At 42.8% G+C, this 16807-nt stretch overlaps 1 protein-coding gene across 1 annotated transcript in view; it reads left to right on the forward strand.

The window, feature by feature from the left end:
• LOC134464224 (anoctamin-4-like) overlaps nt 1–16392 on the forward strand; it is a 99844-nt gene extending 83452 nt beyond the window's left edge. The window contains exons 18-28 of the mRNA XM_063217699.1: nt 2612–2776; nt 3120–3156; nt 3683–3794; nt 4787–4844; nt 5981–6078; nt 9809–9951; nt 11885–12037; nt 12280–12427; nt 12773–12892; nt 13438–13543; nt 15755–16392. Of these exons, the coding sequence (XP_063073769.1) occupies nt 2612–2776; nt 3120–3156; nt 3683–3794; nt 4787–4844; nt 5981–6078; nt 9809–9951; nt 11885–12037; nt 12280–12427; nt 12773–12892; nt 13438–13543; nt 15755–15946 (1332 nt within the window). The 3' untranslated portion in view covers nt 15947–16392. The remainder of the gene's footprint in view (nt 1–2611; nt 2777–3119; nt 3157–3682; nt 3795–4786; nt 4845–5980; nt 6079–9808; nt 9952–11884; nt 12038–12279; nt 12428–12772; nt 12893–13437; nt 13544–15754) is intronic.
• The last annotated feature ends 415 nt before the right edge of the window (nt 16393–16807 follow it).

Here is a 16807-nt window from a genome sequence, read left to right on the forward strand (position 1 = left end):
TGTTAGAAATTACATTTGAAATACAAGTTATAGTTGAAGGGGACCAAGTGAAGGTGGGGTCTGTTGTAAAGGTGGCTGCCAGGGGGAAATCCTGGCTTGTGTTCTCCCTCCCTCTCTCTCTCTCGCTCTCTCTCTCTCTCACTCACTCACTCACTCACTCACTCACTCACTCACTCACTCACTCACTCACTCACTCACTCACTCACTCACACACACACACACACACACACACACACACACACACACACACACACACACACACACACACACACACACACACACACACACACACACACACACACAGTATAGCATAGAACAGTCAGAGAGCATACGGTACTTTTGTATGGGAGGGTTGCTGATAGTTACGCTTGCCTGGTTAAGCACTAACATTAAGTGCTGTCCCTCCCTACCCATTGCACCTAAATCAGCATTTGACCTAATCAGTACACTACACTGTCTGTGCTGAGACTGATGTTCTTCATCACGGTGATCAAAGAGCAATTTGGAGGTAGAGAACAGGGTCGCTGACAGCTTTGACCGGGCCCGGGTCATTTCAAAGTACTCAACATACTGTGTAATTGTTATGGGCACCTAATTCTAGGTTTCCTCTCTCATTGTGCCCAGGACAACGGACCCTTTTGCCTCCTCCCAACAATACTAGATTAGAGATAACTTGATTGATTCAGATAGAAACTAGGACACTAGGAAACTAGGACATTAAGGATACATCTCGGCCTTAGACCATCATTAGGTAAATTCACCTGATGAAATTCAAAGGACAAACAGTCATGAAGTAAAAGAGAAAATGTCAATGAGGGGGAAATGTTATAGTTTTTTCTGATCGCTTCCACTTCTGTTGGGTTCTGGCCATTCCACTCCAAATTTAAGCGTGTTAAGCATGTTAAGCGTGTCCAGCATGTTCTTTTAACAGAGTCAGGGAGCATGGTGTCCAATTCTTGAATGTAGTTGGTTAATTTATCCAAAGCATCTACCATATCATTGAATGAAGGTACAAATAAAATAATTAAAGCATTTCAGAACTCTGGACTCCTGTGACCGTACCCTAGCATCACCAACACCCAATTATTGTGTTTCCGTAGCTTATCTCCTTTTCATAGTTGAAATGACCATCCCCTTTCTGTCTCCAAGTTGTGGGGGTTCCCATTGTCTCCATAGGTGAATGTTTGACTCTTAAGGCACGAATAGACCAAGTGCGAGTCCAGCGACGGAAGTAATTTACTTTACTTACTTAATGCCCAAAGTGACATCTCCTCAGCCTACCAGTGAGCGAGAACAACGAGCAGGGCACACCTCCTGTCAAAGAGAAAGTGCTCAGAGACTCTGTTTCTCCACGGAATATTCAGACATTGCTGGTGAAATAAAAAACACTGTGCGTAAACACTGGCACATTTTGCAGTCAGACCCATCCCTAAAAGACATCTGCGCCGAACCCCCCATAATTTCATTCAGACGTTCTCGTTCCTTACGAAGTAGACTTGTGCAGACAACACAAACCCCACCAAAACAACTAACTTGGCTACCATCTCCACCGGAAGGATTTTACAGATGCGGCCGCTGCACGCACTGCTCCAATTCCAGTGACACTAAATACTTCTCCCACCCACACACAGGTAAACGTTTGAAAATCAACACTTTCATAAACTGCAACACGACACATGTTGTGTATATACTGAAATGCCCATGTGGACTAATTTATGTGGGACAAACAAAACGCTCTCTCAAACTGCGAATAGCTGAGCACAAAGCCGCCATAAGGAACAAAAATATGGACTATGCCATTGCACGTCATTACATCCAAGCCAACCATGGTTCATGCGCATCTTTGAAATTCTGGGGCATAGACAAAATTACACCTCCTCCAAGAGGTGGGGACTTGGTAAAAATATTGCTCAAACGTGAAGCATATTGGATACACACTCTCAACACAGTGGAGCCAAATGGTCTCAATGAGGAATTATGCCTTTCTTGCTTTCTCTGAGTTTACTATGATTATTTCACTTTGGTGTTTTGTTTCTTATTTTGTTTTTCCATTTTTAAGTTTATTTTTAAGTTTATCTTTGAATTTATTTCACAGAACTTGACAGATGACATGTCAGAACATTTCAGGAGTGCCCTTACTGGCTAATTGCTTTTGACCCACCCCTCACCAGTAACCATTGTACATTTTTGAGGGAGTGAATGATGTCTTTATTTTCTGGTCAGTGATGTCAGTATGGTTTGACTCTGAAGAAGACGCACACAGCGTCGAAACGTCAGTCATTATGTTTTCACCACAATAAAATACTAAAAAGTATCTGAGTGCTCCAGTCATCCCTGGCCTAGTCTTTCCGAAGTGGACCAGTTTACTCTACATAATTTACTTTGTATTGAGTCGCGCGACAAAAGCGATTCGACTAGTGCAACAAGTTTGTAGTTGAACTCCAGCCAATGTTATGCAAATAAGCTATGATGCGGTTCAGCGACAGCCACCACAACCAATGGGAAAGTTGGAATGCTTGCATTCTGCTTTTCTGACATACTCTGTCGCTTCCATCGCTCATATCACTCTCGCCCCAAAATCAATGAATAAATAACTTGTTTACATCGCTAGATCCTGGTGGTGATCGCGGCGGTGTTTGGCATCGTGATGTACCGCGTGGTGACGGTGAGCACGTTTGCAGCATTCGACTGGGCCCTCATCAGGAACAACTCTCAGGTGGCCACCACAGGCACCGCAGTCTTCATCAACTTCTGCATGATCATGCTGCTCAACGTGGTATGGGCTCACACACACGCGCGCGCGCACACACACACACACACACACACAATCACACACAGTGTGGTACAGGCTGGCAGACTCTCTATCTCTCTATCTCTCTCTCAAATACACACACACGCACATACACACGACACACACATATGCTCAAACTTGATATTGGTTCTATTGAATTTTCTGCTTCTTTATACACTACTTTATACACTAATTGTGTATGTATTGGTGTGTGTGTGTGTGTGTGTGTGTGTGTGTGTGTGTGTGTGTGTGTGTGTGTGTGTGTGTGTGTGTGTGTGTGTGTGTGTGTGGTGCGTGCATGTGTATGTGGGTGTGTCTTTCATTCCAGCTGTATGAAAAAGTTGCCCTCACGCTCACCAACTTAGGTAAGGTCCGAACTGTGGAAGGTATAGTGGATAAATGTTTCAGTATGGGACATCAGAGGTGACCCCTTTTTGCATGTGAAATTCAAAAGTCAAATTGCAATTTGGTCAGTCAAATGAAATGCAAACCAACATGAACAAATCAAGAACACTGTTCTGCTCTCTCAAATTACCTCATTGTGTTTAGATTTGGTGTTAAAATAGCCTGCTGAATAGACCCAACAATTGGATGATTAGTTCTGGATTCAGGAAATTATAGAATGATAATACACATAATAATAGTTATATAGTAGTTAAATAGTTTGTCACTCAAAGATGAAGTATAGTGTTGTTTTTAGACAGAACACTTAAACTTAATCACATGCATACACATACATGGGTAAGCAATTTCTGCACGATTGTTTTGTAATGACATGCATGTACGTGTCTGTACGGAGATAGCATTGATTCCTTAGAAACATGCAGGTTTTTTGTTTTGAGACGGATTTATCTCAGTTAGTGACTCCTCAAATCTTGTTTGGACACACAGAGCAGCCAAGGACAGAATCGGAGTGGGAGAATAGCTTCACCTTGAAGATGTTCCTCTTCCAGTTTGTCAATCTCAACAGCTCTACCTTCTACATCGCATTCTTCCTCGGGAGGTAAGACATTTAAAGGGATACAAATTAGAATTAAAAGGTTAATTATTTACTGTCCCAAGTCGGCTGATGCTTAAATGAGTCAAAAGTAAGTGAACGGTGACTCTCCCAACCACTTTCACACTCCGCTGTCCGAATTCCCCACATATAACTTTGGCTGACGGAGCCGAACGAGCGTCATGTGAAAAAACTACTCATAGGAAAAATAGACTTTACGTGCCACAGGAGACATATTGTCATTTGTATTCATTGTTGTACTCTGGGATACAAAATATTGACACCGCGAGGAGAGTCTAACAGCATCTTTTTAATGATTGTGTAGATTTTGAGACAGGCATACCGCGGCCCGCGGGCACCCAGCCAAACTGTAGACAGCAGCTTTAAATTAAATTGTGCAACCAGTTCTCATCCAAAGGGCTCATACAGGGCTAGACCGGGACCAGAAAAAAGACCTGGGCATTTTTGCACACCCCTCTCTGAAATGTGGGCCAGTCTCTAACACGTGTAAAAAACCCAACAACATTGGCCCATGTGAAATGTTGCCCTGCCCGGAAATGCCCTAAATGACAGATAGTCAGAAAACCCTAAATGAGGCCTGGACTCATATAGTACTGTATGCTGTGTGTGAGGGAAAAAAAGGTCTGTGATCTTAATCACAGGATACATAGTATCAACTTCATGATATGTGAGAATACAGACTTTTTTATTAGCTTGTTCTCGAAAGCGTAGATGTTAGCCTTTTAGCAACTTGGGTGATTGCGAATGGGAAATTGCATGGCAACCAACAAAGTGGCTAGCGCAGTTAGCAACTATGGTTTGGAGAAATGCACCCCTACCTTGTACACTGTAGCCTACATTCCCTTTACCTGAAGAAGGTCGGATGACCGAAATGTTGTATTACAGTTTGTTGGTGGAATGGACAGTGTGCAGGATTTCTTTACACTTGAAAGCCTACATTCCCTGACAGTCTCTCGCCTCTCTATTTTCACGGGCAGGTTCACTGGCCGTCCGGGAGCCTACATCCGCCTCATCAACCGCTGGAAACTAGAGGAGGTGAGCACAGTGGTGTCTCGTCTGTGGCATACCATAGATATAGAGCGCCACATGTCATGTTGACTATGGCTGTCTATTGAAATGAATACGACCTGGTCCTGGTCGCCGCCATCAGGAGTGATGCTGCTCAATTCAATTAGGGACAAGGTGATATAGAAATCATCCGGTAGGTCCCTGGTCTCTAAATGGCGGCCCGTGGGCCAGATCCGGCCCGGGCATGGCAAACATTTGGCCCACCATGAATTTGGAACAAATGAAAACATTTATGTGTGCTACCTGTGCCCATACAAGGCGGTTTGTTTGGCCCTCAGCCTCCTTTGCGCAACATGATTTGACCCTTGAGGAAAAATAATTGGAGAATGGTGTAGTTGGTCATAATGCAATATCTTTGCTGAAACTGTGAAAAACAATTGAGCCCCTTACCATGATGGCGGCACCCTGTATTTACCCTTAGGCTGAATGTGACATCTAGTGATCTATAACTATGGTGGCACACCGTAACCTTCGCCTGGTAATGCTAGTCTCCTTTCAGACATGTTAAGAGGGCAACATGAGAAATCTGCCACCCTTCCTTACCCCTAACTTACACTTTCCTTGCCCTCCTCCTTTACTGCCTTACCCCTTTCTTACCCTCCACCCCCACCCCTCCCACTCTATACCTCCTTACATCTTACCCCTCCTCTGTTCCCCTTTACCCCCCCCCCACACTATATACCCCTTTCCTCTTACCCCTCCTCTGTTCCCCATTACCCCCCTACCACACACACACTATATACCCTTTTACCCCCCTCCTCTGTACCCCTTTTACCCCCCTCCTCTGTACCCCCTTGCTTCTCACCCCTTACCCCTCCTCTGTTCCCTTTACCCCCTCCTATGTTCCCTTCTACCACCTTGCTTCTCACCCCTTATCCCCTCAATTCCCTTTACCCTCTCCTCTGTACCCCTTTTACCCCCCTCCTCTGTACCCCTTTTACCCCTCTCTTCTGTTACCTTTACACCCCTTGCTTCTCACCCCTTTTACCCCCCTCCTCTGTACCCCTTTACCACCCCATCTGTTCCCTTCTCACCACCCCCCTCCTCTGTTCCCTCTTACCCCCTTCCCTCTCACCTCTTGCCCCCCTGCCCTCCCACTGTAGTGCCATCCCAGTGGCTGCCTTATAGACCTCTTCATGCAGATGGGGATCATTATGGTGCTCAAGCAAACTTGGAACAACTTCATGGAGCTGGGATATCCGTGAGTAGGGTTGGCACGATAATCGAGAAGCATGCTTTACATTAAGTAAACCTTAAAAAACCCTAACAGCCGATAATATTTTAAAGGAGAACTCCTGTCAATTACAACATGCAGTTAGTTATATTGCTCACACTACCCTTGACTTTGTCAGTACCTGACGACACAGCATTTTTTTTTTCATTCAGACATTTCTGAGGTCCTGGCCATTCTAATGGGGGCATGGTTTGTTTTTTTTTAAATGTTTTAACATACTCCAAATATCATTTCAATGCATATGTAATATCAGCATTAAAGCATTTAAACATTAAAACGCAACAACTTGATAACTCCACAACTTGCACTATCTACTAACTATATTTGGAGCATGTTAAGATATTTTGGAGAAACAAAAATGAACAAACCCAAGTCCCCTTTAGTATGGCCTGGATCAAAGAAAGAGCTGCACAGAAAATGCTGGGTTGTCAGGTACTAGCAGGTCAAGGGCAGCATGAGCAAAACAACTGCATGTTGAAATTGGCAGGAATTCCCATTTAAGAGCATTAGTGCCTCCGCATACGCACGTTCCGACAGCACTGCGGAGCGCTATCGGTTCCGACAATGTTGGTTACGATTACAACGAATGGTGAATTTCATCACAACAACGCATGGGTAAACAAGAGGTGGTTCCGACAAAATAGAGCTCTGCCATCTAGGGACAATGGTGCCGGTATGCGGGGTTGTGTTGAAAACAGTGGAATCGAACATTGGCAGTGCAGCACTTTGTCGGAGCCAGTTTGCGGAGGCCCTTACTCTAGTTGACTTTATCTATGCCTAAACCTCCATGCACTTAGTGGTAAGCGTCAGGTCTATTTAGCGCTAAGCCAAACTTCTCACTGTAACTACTGTACTGACTATGCTTCTGAGTGACTGAAACACCTTCCATTACACATCTAAAGCCTCTTTGTTATTGTATACGTTGTTTGTCTGTAATGCTTTATTGCGATGATACATCTTTTAGGCATAATTTTCGTCAATTGGTTCTTTCACTCACTGGGTCTGGGTCTTTGAAAAGTTCCATTGTCGTCCCAACCCTATCCATATGGTTTCTCCTTCTGTCTTTTCATCTGCTGGTCTGTCTACTTTGAAGTGTCAAAGCCTTCCGATGGGAGATACATCGATGTTACTGTATTAATGTTTTATCTGTTTGCCATGTTGTTTGCTCTACCTGCCAATGCTTCACACACACACACACACACACACACACACACACACACACACACACACACACACACACACACACACACACACACACACACACACACACACACACACACACACACACACACACACACACACACAAATGCAAACACATGAACAAAGATCTTCAAAATACTTTTAAAAGAGAGCACTGTGAAGTGAAAAGAAACTGTAAGGTAATATGGACTTGGTGGAATCTTGCGAGATAATCCTAAATTCATGTATATAACGTAATTCATAAGATAATCCTTAATTCATGTATATAACGTAATTCCTCAGTATTGTAGCCTTGTTGTGCAGATGGGCTCATCGGCAGGCACGTTGACCCATTGCTGAAAACACTCATCATAATAACTCTGATATGCCATTACTGACAGCTTTAATTTAGCCTGGTTCTCACAGACGGTGCGCGTGTGTAGCTCCGGAGCCCCCTGGTGGAGCGGAGCTACACACACTACCGTCTGGTGTAGCGCTGCCATTAACATGCTCTTCTCGAGTAGAAAATAAATGGAGCATTTATTGCTTAAATATCAACGGCAGCTAGCATTGATGAGTCACAGGACAGATTATAGACTATATTGACTCTTTATAGATGAACAGAATTTTTTTAGATGCGTCCCACGCATCTCTATAAGAGGCTTTGGTGTCCGTCCGTCCGTCCGTCCGCCCGTCCGCCCGCCCTCCCGTGATGGGTTTCTGAATTGTGATTCCCTCTTGTGATTCCCTCTTGTGTCCACAAGGTGGCAGTCGCTCAGTTTTGGCCTGGAGCTCATGCGTGCAAACCAAAAGCTCTTTGCCAGTGAGAAAAACATGGCGGCACTTCCTGTTGATTTTCACATGAAAGTTTTGCTTAATTTAAAGTCCCTAAGCGACTATAAATGTTGTGGCTTCCATATATTGATGTAAAAGTGCCCCACAAAGTAATGAAGCACAACAAAGTTACTCCACATTACCATTTGACCACTCGTTTTTCTATGCTAACAGGGTAGCTAATGTAGCATTGTAAATGATCCAGGGAGAAAGGGGGAAATGTTGTGATTTCAGTCCGCCTGAGGCAACGATTTTCGTGGGGAAGATGACCTGCATCTCGGTGGCATTGAACCACGCCCCCGTGCCTTATTTGGCTCGCTCAGCACGTGCGTCCTCAGTCCAATCGCAATGCTTTATTTTCCCCAGACGTTTAATCGCATTTAAGTGAAAGTGCCATGTATACACATCGCAAAATAACTCTTAATCCGATCTATTTAAATCGCATTTATTAAATCGGACTTAAAAACATCATGTACACGTAGCCAATGTCTCATTGATTAGTTTATGGAACTTACGGTTTGTCTGTTACGGCCCACGAAGACAATATCCACGTGAAAACGCAAACGCCTGCAAACCACTGTTTTGACAGAAATACAGTTCACCTGTCGCCTACTCTGTTTTCTTCCCAAAGCGGCATTTAAAAGTATTCCATGAAATCCAACATCAACGTCACTTCAAATAGGTCACAGCATCATGCACACACATGAAATAACACTTCAGTGAGGGGGGGACATCACTGCTCTCATATTAAAGTGAAAAGAGAATTTCACATTTTAGTTTATTTAATGTAGGCCTATGCAAAATTGCAAATAGCCTATTCATTGAAATGTTTCATTGTAATTCATTGTAATGTTTGCCTGTTTTTTATGTTTGTAATTATTTATTTATTTTAAATAAAAAATCGTGATTAAAAAAAAAAATAGCCTAACAAAAATAGAGATTTTATGTTAAAAAAAAATGTGATATGGGATGGACCGATGGCCCCCCTAAGCTAAATTCGCCTTAGGTCCCCACATTGCTAAATGTAGTGTAAGGGATTATTTTGAAAAGACAGTAACATGTAATCAGCAATGCATTACAGTTTTTCAGTAAATTGCCCAACACTGTTGAAATCCTATGGTACTTTTTCAAATCCAGGCTTATACAGTACATGGTAGGCTTATTGATAAATTGCCTTGACAGGTTATGAGGAGGCCAAGGGGGCGTTTGGGCAAAAAAGGTTCAGAACGGGCATAGACGGACGCATCTGTTGTCCGCCTGTCGGACTTGTTTGGGAGGAATTTGTTGGTGGTGAGTTGCAATAAATGCACCATTAACTTTCTGACTCGAGAAGAGCATGTTAATGGCAGTGCTAGTTTGTGTACACACACACACCGTCGGCGAGAACCTTTAACTAACTTTGTCATTACAATTTCGGTGCTGCACAAAGAGGTTAAGGTGTACATTATGGATGCTGCTTCTGCCCCAAAACTGGTCTAGAAGTCATATTCTTTTCTATTCAGATCGGTTTGATTCAGTGTATTTGAGTTATGGATGCCATTTCTCATTTCAAACGGTGTCAAAAGACCAACTGGTACAATTCAATACTCTGATTTCGGTTAAATTTCATGTAAAATCAGTTCAGTTTCACTAACTGAAACTCTTTTGTTGTATATAATAATGTACCCTGCTTCCCCCCCTATAGGCTGATACAGAACTGGTGGACCCAGCGTCGTCTCAGGAGGGAGTTTGGCCAGAGGACCATGGACGCCTTCCCCCAGTGGGAGAAGGACCTCAACCTCCAGCCCATGAACACCTACGGCCTGTTCGACGAGTATTTGGAGATGAGTACGTCAACGTCTGACAAACATTGCACCATTAAGATGTTTATGAAAAAAAAAACACATTAGCATCGTTTACACTGTGGGCACTTTTAGTCTGATTAATAAACCAATCAAATATGCATACTGTTAACCGTAAATACACTTTAAATACACAGTAAGTACACATTTAAGCACATTTAAGTATATAAATCAATCATATTAGGTAGTTTAGAGCATCCGGGCATCATATAAGAGTATGATATATTATAATATATTAGAGCGTTTAGCTTAGAGCGTCATATAAGAGTATAATATATTAGAGTTTAGTGCATCATATAAGCTGAGTAAACAAGGAAACTGCCCATACACATTGTAAACAATTCATTTAAACAGATTATATTTAACCTGATCCAGTGAGATGTGTCCATGTAAACACGGCTATTGACTTTTTTTAGATGCGTCCCACGCATCTCTATAAGAGGCTTTGGTGTCCGTCCGTCCGTCCGTCCGCCCGTCCGTCCGCCCTCCCGTGATGGGTTTCTGAATTGTGATTCCCTCTTGTGATTCCCTCTTGTGTCCACAAGGTGGCAGTCGCTCAGTTTTGGCCTGGAGCTCATGCGTGCAAACCAAAAGCTCTTTGCCAGTGAGAAAAACATGGCGGCACTTCCTGTTGATTTTCACATGAAAGTTTTGCTTAATTTAAAGTCCCTAAGCGACTATAAATGTTGTGGCTTCCATATATTGATGTAAAAGTGCCCCACAAAGTAATGAAGCACAACAAAGTTACTCCACATTACCATTTGACCACTCGTTTTTCTATGCTAACAGGGTAGCTAATGTAGCATTGTAAATGATCCAGGGAGAAAGGGGGAAATGTTGTGATTTCAGTCCGCCTGAGGCAACGATTTTCGTGGGGAAGATGACCTGCATCTCGGTGGCATTGAACTACGCCCCCGTGCCTTATTTGGCTCGCTCAGCACGTGCGTCCTCAGTCCAATCGCAATGCTTTATTTTCCCCAGACGTTTAATCGCATTTAAGTGAAAGTGCCATGTATACACATCGCAAAATAACTCTTAATCCGATCTATTTAAATCGCATTTATTAAATCGGACTTAAAAACATCATGTACACGTAGCCAATGTCTCATTGATTAGTTTATGGAACTTACGGTTTGTCTGTTACGGCCCACGATGACAATATCCACGTGAAAACGCAAACGCCTGCAAACCACTGTTTTGACAGAAATACAGTTCACCTGTCGCCTACTCTGTTTTCTTCCCAAAGCGGCATTTAAAAGTATTCCATGAAATCCAACATCAACGTCACTTCAAATAGGTGACAGCATCATGCACACACATGAAATAACACTTCAGTGAGGGGGGGACATCACTGCTCTCATATTAAAGTGAAAAGAGAATTTCACATTTTAGTTTATTTAATGTAGGCCTATGCAAAATTGCAAATAGCCTATTCATTGAAATGTTTCATTGTAATTCATTGTAATGTTTGCCTGTTTTTTATGTTTGTAATTATTTATTTATTTTAAATAAAAAATCGTGATTAAAAAAAAAATAGCCTAACAAAAATAGAGATTTTATGTTAAAAAAAAATGTGATATGGGATGGACCGATGGCCCCCCTAAGCTAAATTCGCCTTAGGTCCCCACATTGCTAAATGTAGTGTAAGGGATTATTTTGAAAAGACAGTAACATGTAATCAGCAATGCATTACAGTTTTTCAGTAAATTGCCCAACACTGTTGAAATCCTATGGTACTTTTTCAAATCCAGGCTTATACAGTACATGGTAGGCTTATTGATAAATTGCCTTGACAGGTTATGAGGAGGCCAAGGGGGCGTTTGGGCAAAAAAGGTTCAGAACGGGCATAGACGGACGCATCTGTTGTCCGCCTGTCGGACTTGTTAGTTTGACTTTGACAGGACTTTTTTTCTCATCAGTTTTGCAGTTTGGCTTCACCACCATTTTTGTGGCCGCTTTCCCTCTGGCCCCTCTCCTGGCCCTCCTGAACAATATCATCGAAATCCGCCTGGATGCCTTCAAGTTTGTCACACAGTGGCGGAGACCTTTGCCATCTCAAGCCAAAGACATTGGTAAGAGCCTGAGTCGTGTGTGTGGTTGTTTTAACATTTGTGTGAAGGGAAGTTGAAGGAACTCTTTGTCAGCAATGCTTTGAGGTTCCATTAGCGACAAAACTGTGCAATGAAGAGATTTATCTGGAAACGTTTGTACTAAAACCCCTTTTGTGGCAGACTTATGTATTGGCTCTGATCGTTTGACTTATTAGCATTCAAAATTATGCATTTAATTTATTTGTGTTTGGACGTTCTTTTAGGAATCTGGTATGGGATTTTGGAGGGTATTGGCATCTTGTCAGTCATCAGCAATGCCTTTGTCATTGCCATCACCTCCGATTTCATCCCCAGACTGGTCTACGCCTACAAATACGGACCCTGTGCTGGCCAGGGCCGTGCTGGGGAGAGGTGAGAGGAAATGAGGATATGAAATGCTATGTGATGTTACACTATGCTGTATGTCGCACTACGTTATGCCATGAAATGTTCTGTAATGCTTCCTCATGCTAATCTGTGCTATATGCTTTTAGATAGTTTGTTGCTACACGTTATGTCTTGCTTATTGTATATAATATCCAGTAACTGTGTACAGTACTCTGAGATAAGGCAGATTTCATGTTAATTAGAAACATAACATTTTTTAAAAGCTTTATTACAAAGGTTATTGTTAGGTTTCTGGTTGGGCACGTTATTTCTAATGAATAGATTTTGTACTGGCTTGCTTCTCCGCTCTTCTCTGTCCCGTTGTGCAAGGTGTATGATGGGCTATGTAAACGCCAGCCTCTCAGTGTTTCGCGTGGCCGACTTTGAGAGCAAGTCCCAGCCGAGAACCAATGGGTCAGAGCTGTTCGGGGAACCTGTGCGGTATTGCAGGTATGAATGCGGTTGACTTTGTCACAACCATGGTTTTGGGTATAATGAAGACTGCATTACATTTAACCTGTGTTATTGCAAGTGTGTCTGTTGTATTAGTATGTATTTTGTATTAGTAAGATTGTTTCAGACACTCACATGTACAGTATTTACCTGATGAATATGGAAAGAAGTACAGTATGTATCCCCTTTATTTGGTCGTCAGATACCGGTAATTTTGAGTACCGATGGTCTGAGAAAAGCAAAAGAAATCATCACTCTCAGCTTGTGTATAATCTAAAATTCTCACTGCACTTACCATAGCCTAAAGTCGGATTGTTTTGGCCCTGCCGTGGCCTAACGGTAGGTCACTGGGTTACTTCGCCGGCGACCCGGGTTCAATTCCGACTCGGGTCATTTAATTTTCCGATCCTTCCCTGTCTCTCTCTCCCCACTCATTTCCTGTCCCTTTTCCACTGTCCTGTCAAAAACTAAAGGCAAAAAAGCCCTAAAAAAATCTGATTGCTTTCCCAAAATGTAAGTGTTGTTGCTCTCTTTCTCCATAGATACCGTGACTACAGGGAGGATCCCAACTCTGAAGAGCCATATTCCTACACACTACAGTTCTGGCACGTCTTGGCTGCCCGTCTGGCCTTCATCATCGTATTTGAAGTTAGTTTCATTCTTAGCGAACCAAATTGTTACGCTGGTTGAATGCGTTATACTACTAGACTATTACAACATTAAACAGAGTATTCAGTAATACAGTACATCATGGCTTTGGTCATTGCCATTCCGGTAACGACAAACTTATAGCAGGGTCCAACTTTTAAGGTAGTGGTTCTCAAAACTTTTTCAACAAACGCCCCCTGGACTTCATCATAAGCCTCCCAAACGCCCCCTTGACCTCATCATAAGCATGCCAATGCCCCCGCAGTATTAAAAAACACAATGCACTAATGCACTCCAGCGGCAGCTAAGCACCCCCCCTTCTCAGCTGTATCCTTCTCAACGCCATCCTAGGGCTCCCCAACACCCCCTGGGGGGCTGTAGAGCTAGCCTGGTCCTGACCATACCATAATACTACCATTTCATTTCGTATTTATGGTCTGGCATTTGTTTGCTCTGAAGCGATTGCAGGAAGCAGGAAGTTTGCACTCAGTTATGGTTTGAAATTATTGGACACCTCTCACCCAATCGCCGGCAGTTACTCAACAACAACATAGCGCAGACCAATGGCTCTGGCGCAGATGTGTACGTCATTGTCACGAGCGTCCTCCCCCTTTCGCCCCCATGTGGGGCGCTTATTTGCTTATTGGCTATTTTCTGGGGGGGCGTTGCGATCAAAATCCTACTGCTCCAGGCACTCCACAGAGAAGCACGGCCAGACTACCGTAGTGAAGCCAATCCTTTGGCGGAAGTAGGTAGGATGGCTTGTGAGGCTACTGTAGAGCCCCCATTGAGAAACTCTGTTTTAACACTACCTTTCAAGACAGGATCCCTGTTATGAGTTTGCAATTGTCATTATGCCAATGACCTGACTAAGTTATAATGAGTTACTAAAGACTCTGTACCGACTGTAATGTTGTGGTAATAATGTGTAATAATGCACAATGCAGTTGCAATGTTCTGGTGACATTTTTTTCAACTAACAGCAAAGCATTTCAGTACGGGAACAATATTCTCTAAAGAGCTACTTGAGCTGCAGTGCCTTTCCATGAACAACCAGCAACGCCTGCTAGAACATTTCCGGTCCATTTAAAGTTCTGCTTTAACACCTCTTTTTGAATGCAGCTCTCTTTGAAAGGTACTTCTGTACTGTAAATCTTACACCAAGTTTGACGCAGAGGTCAAATCGGATGGAACTTTTCTTTTTCTTTTTCTTCACTATACGGCGCCAGACAGGGCTGGACTGGCCATCTGGCATACTAGGCATTTCCCGGTGGGCCCTGAACCCTCGTGGGCCCCTATTCTCAGATTTATTATTTTTTTAATTAATTGGTTTTTTTACATTTCTGAAAATAGGGGCCCATGAGGGTGCGAGGCCCACCGGCGATTCAGTTCTGAGTCAGTAATTATGAGGGGCCCCTTTAAGCCTGAAGCGCCCAGGCCCTATTTCTCCCCCAGTGCAGCCCTGTACAGCGCCGGATGTGATGAGTCATACAGTGTGTGTCTGGCGGTTTACAGAGTGCAGAGTTTAGTTCAGGTGTGTGTATCTCTGGACAGTATAGAGGTAAGGCCTTAAAATAGCAATTAAGCAGAATTCCGAGGGAAAGGATAAGCCTAAGGTTTTGCTGAGTCACAACGTGCCAAGGGCAAGAAACACTTCATCTATACTTATCTATAAATTAAATGAATTGTAGTGACGATGATGATGACGCTGATGATGATGACAGTCACAAAGCTGATGATGATGTTTCTTATTGTTGCTGTTGCTTATTGGCAGAGATGTAAAAAGTAGAAACAGAAGCACTATTATGGATGTAATAAGTACAACACTAGCAGTAAGATAAGATAAGATAAAACTTCATGTTACACATGAAACAGAAAATTGTCTTTGGCGTGGCTTCGGTCATTCTCACAGACATTGGACAAGACTTGCCAAAACAGGACAAAACAAGACAAGACAATACATGCATGCTGAGGCTGAATAGCTGGTCATTGTTCATCTCTTGTTCAGTAGGGCTACAGCTGTGTATATCACATTTGCAGTTGCAACAATGTAACATTAAACTACTAGTAGTGTAATTAATTACATCTGAAACAGTACTTCTTTTCTACTTTATACATCTCTGTTTATTGGCACTGTAGTTGTTGCACACATGTGTTGTTCTTACACAATCATTTTCGCTGATTGTCCTCTCTTTAACCTCTCTTACACAGCACATGGTCTTCACCATCAAGAACCTCATCGCTTACCTGATCCCAGACCTTCCGAAGGACCTGCGGGACCGTATGCGCAGGGAGAAGTACCTGATCCAGGAGATCATGTACGAGGCCGAGCTGGAGAGGCTGCAGAAGGAGAAGAACGAGAAGAAGAAGAACCACAAAGTTCACCACAACGAATGGCCATAACAGAGAAAACACACACAAGACTGAAAAGTGAAGCTGTGATGAGGCCTAGAAGAACGAGAAGAAGAACCACAAAGTTCACCACAACAAATGGCCATAACAGAGTAACACACAAGACTGAAAACTGAAGCTGTGATGAGACCTATTCAGCAATGACTGATAAGAACAAGAAGAACCACATAATTCACCACAACGAATGGCCATAAAACAGAAAACAGAAAACACAAGAAAAACTGCAGAAGAAGAAAAAGAACCTCAAAGTTCATCCCAACAAATGGCCATAAAAATAACAGAACACAAGACTGAAAACTGTAGATGTGATAGACATATTCAGTAATGACTGACAGGTATGTTTGCATCAGGGACCTTTATATGATAAATGAATAAATAAATAAAAAAGGACCACAGTATTGGCACAAGGGCAGAGCTCACTATCCCCTATGTACACTACAATGTTCCACTGGTTTCTATCATGAATGAGGAAGACATTTGCTTGATTTCCATTGTTCAAACCCTTAAAATGGAAGTTCCTGTCCAGCCATGCTTTTCATTCGATTGTCTGTTTTTTTGTAATACTGTATGTAATAAATACAAGGCCATCTCACTGCATGTGGCCCAACATGGAGTGACACTTTACTTGACGCCGGTGTCATATGCATGTCATTACAGTGTCATAATAGTGTCATAGATAAGTCATAAACATTATGTCCATGGTGGCCTTGTCTTTGCCATAAACTAATGTCACTTAAGGCCAACAGTCATAAAATGTTTATGACATGGACATAATGTTTATGACACGTGCATAACTGTTATGACATTGTAATGACATGCATATGACATCAACATTAAGTAAAGTGGCACCCA

The sequence above is a fragment of the Engraulis encrasicolus genome, chromosome 15 (assembly GCF_034702125.1).
Source record: "Engraulis encrasicolus isolate BLACKSEA-1 chromosome 15, IST_EnEncr_1.0, whole genome shotgun sequence".
In the NCBI taxonomy this organism is placed as follows: domain Eukaryota; kingdom Metazoa; phylum Chordata; class Actinopteri; order Clupeiformes; family Engraulidae; genus Engraulis; species Engraulis encrasicolus.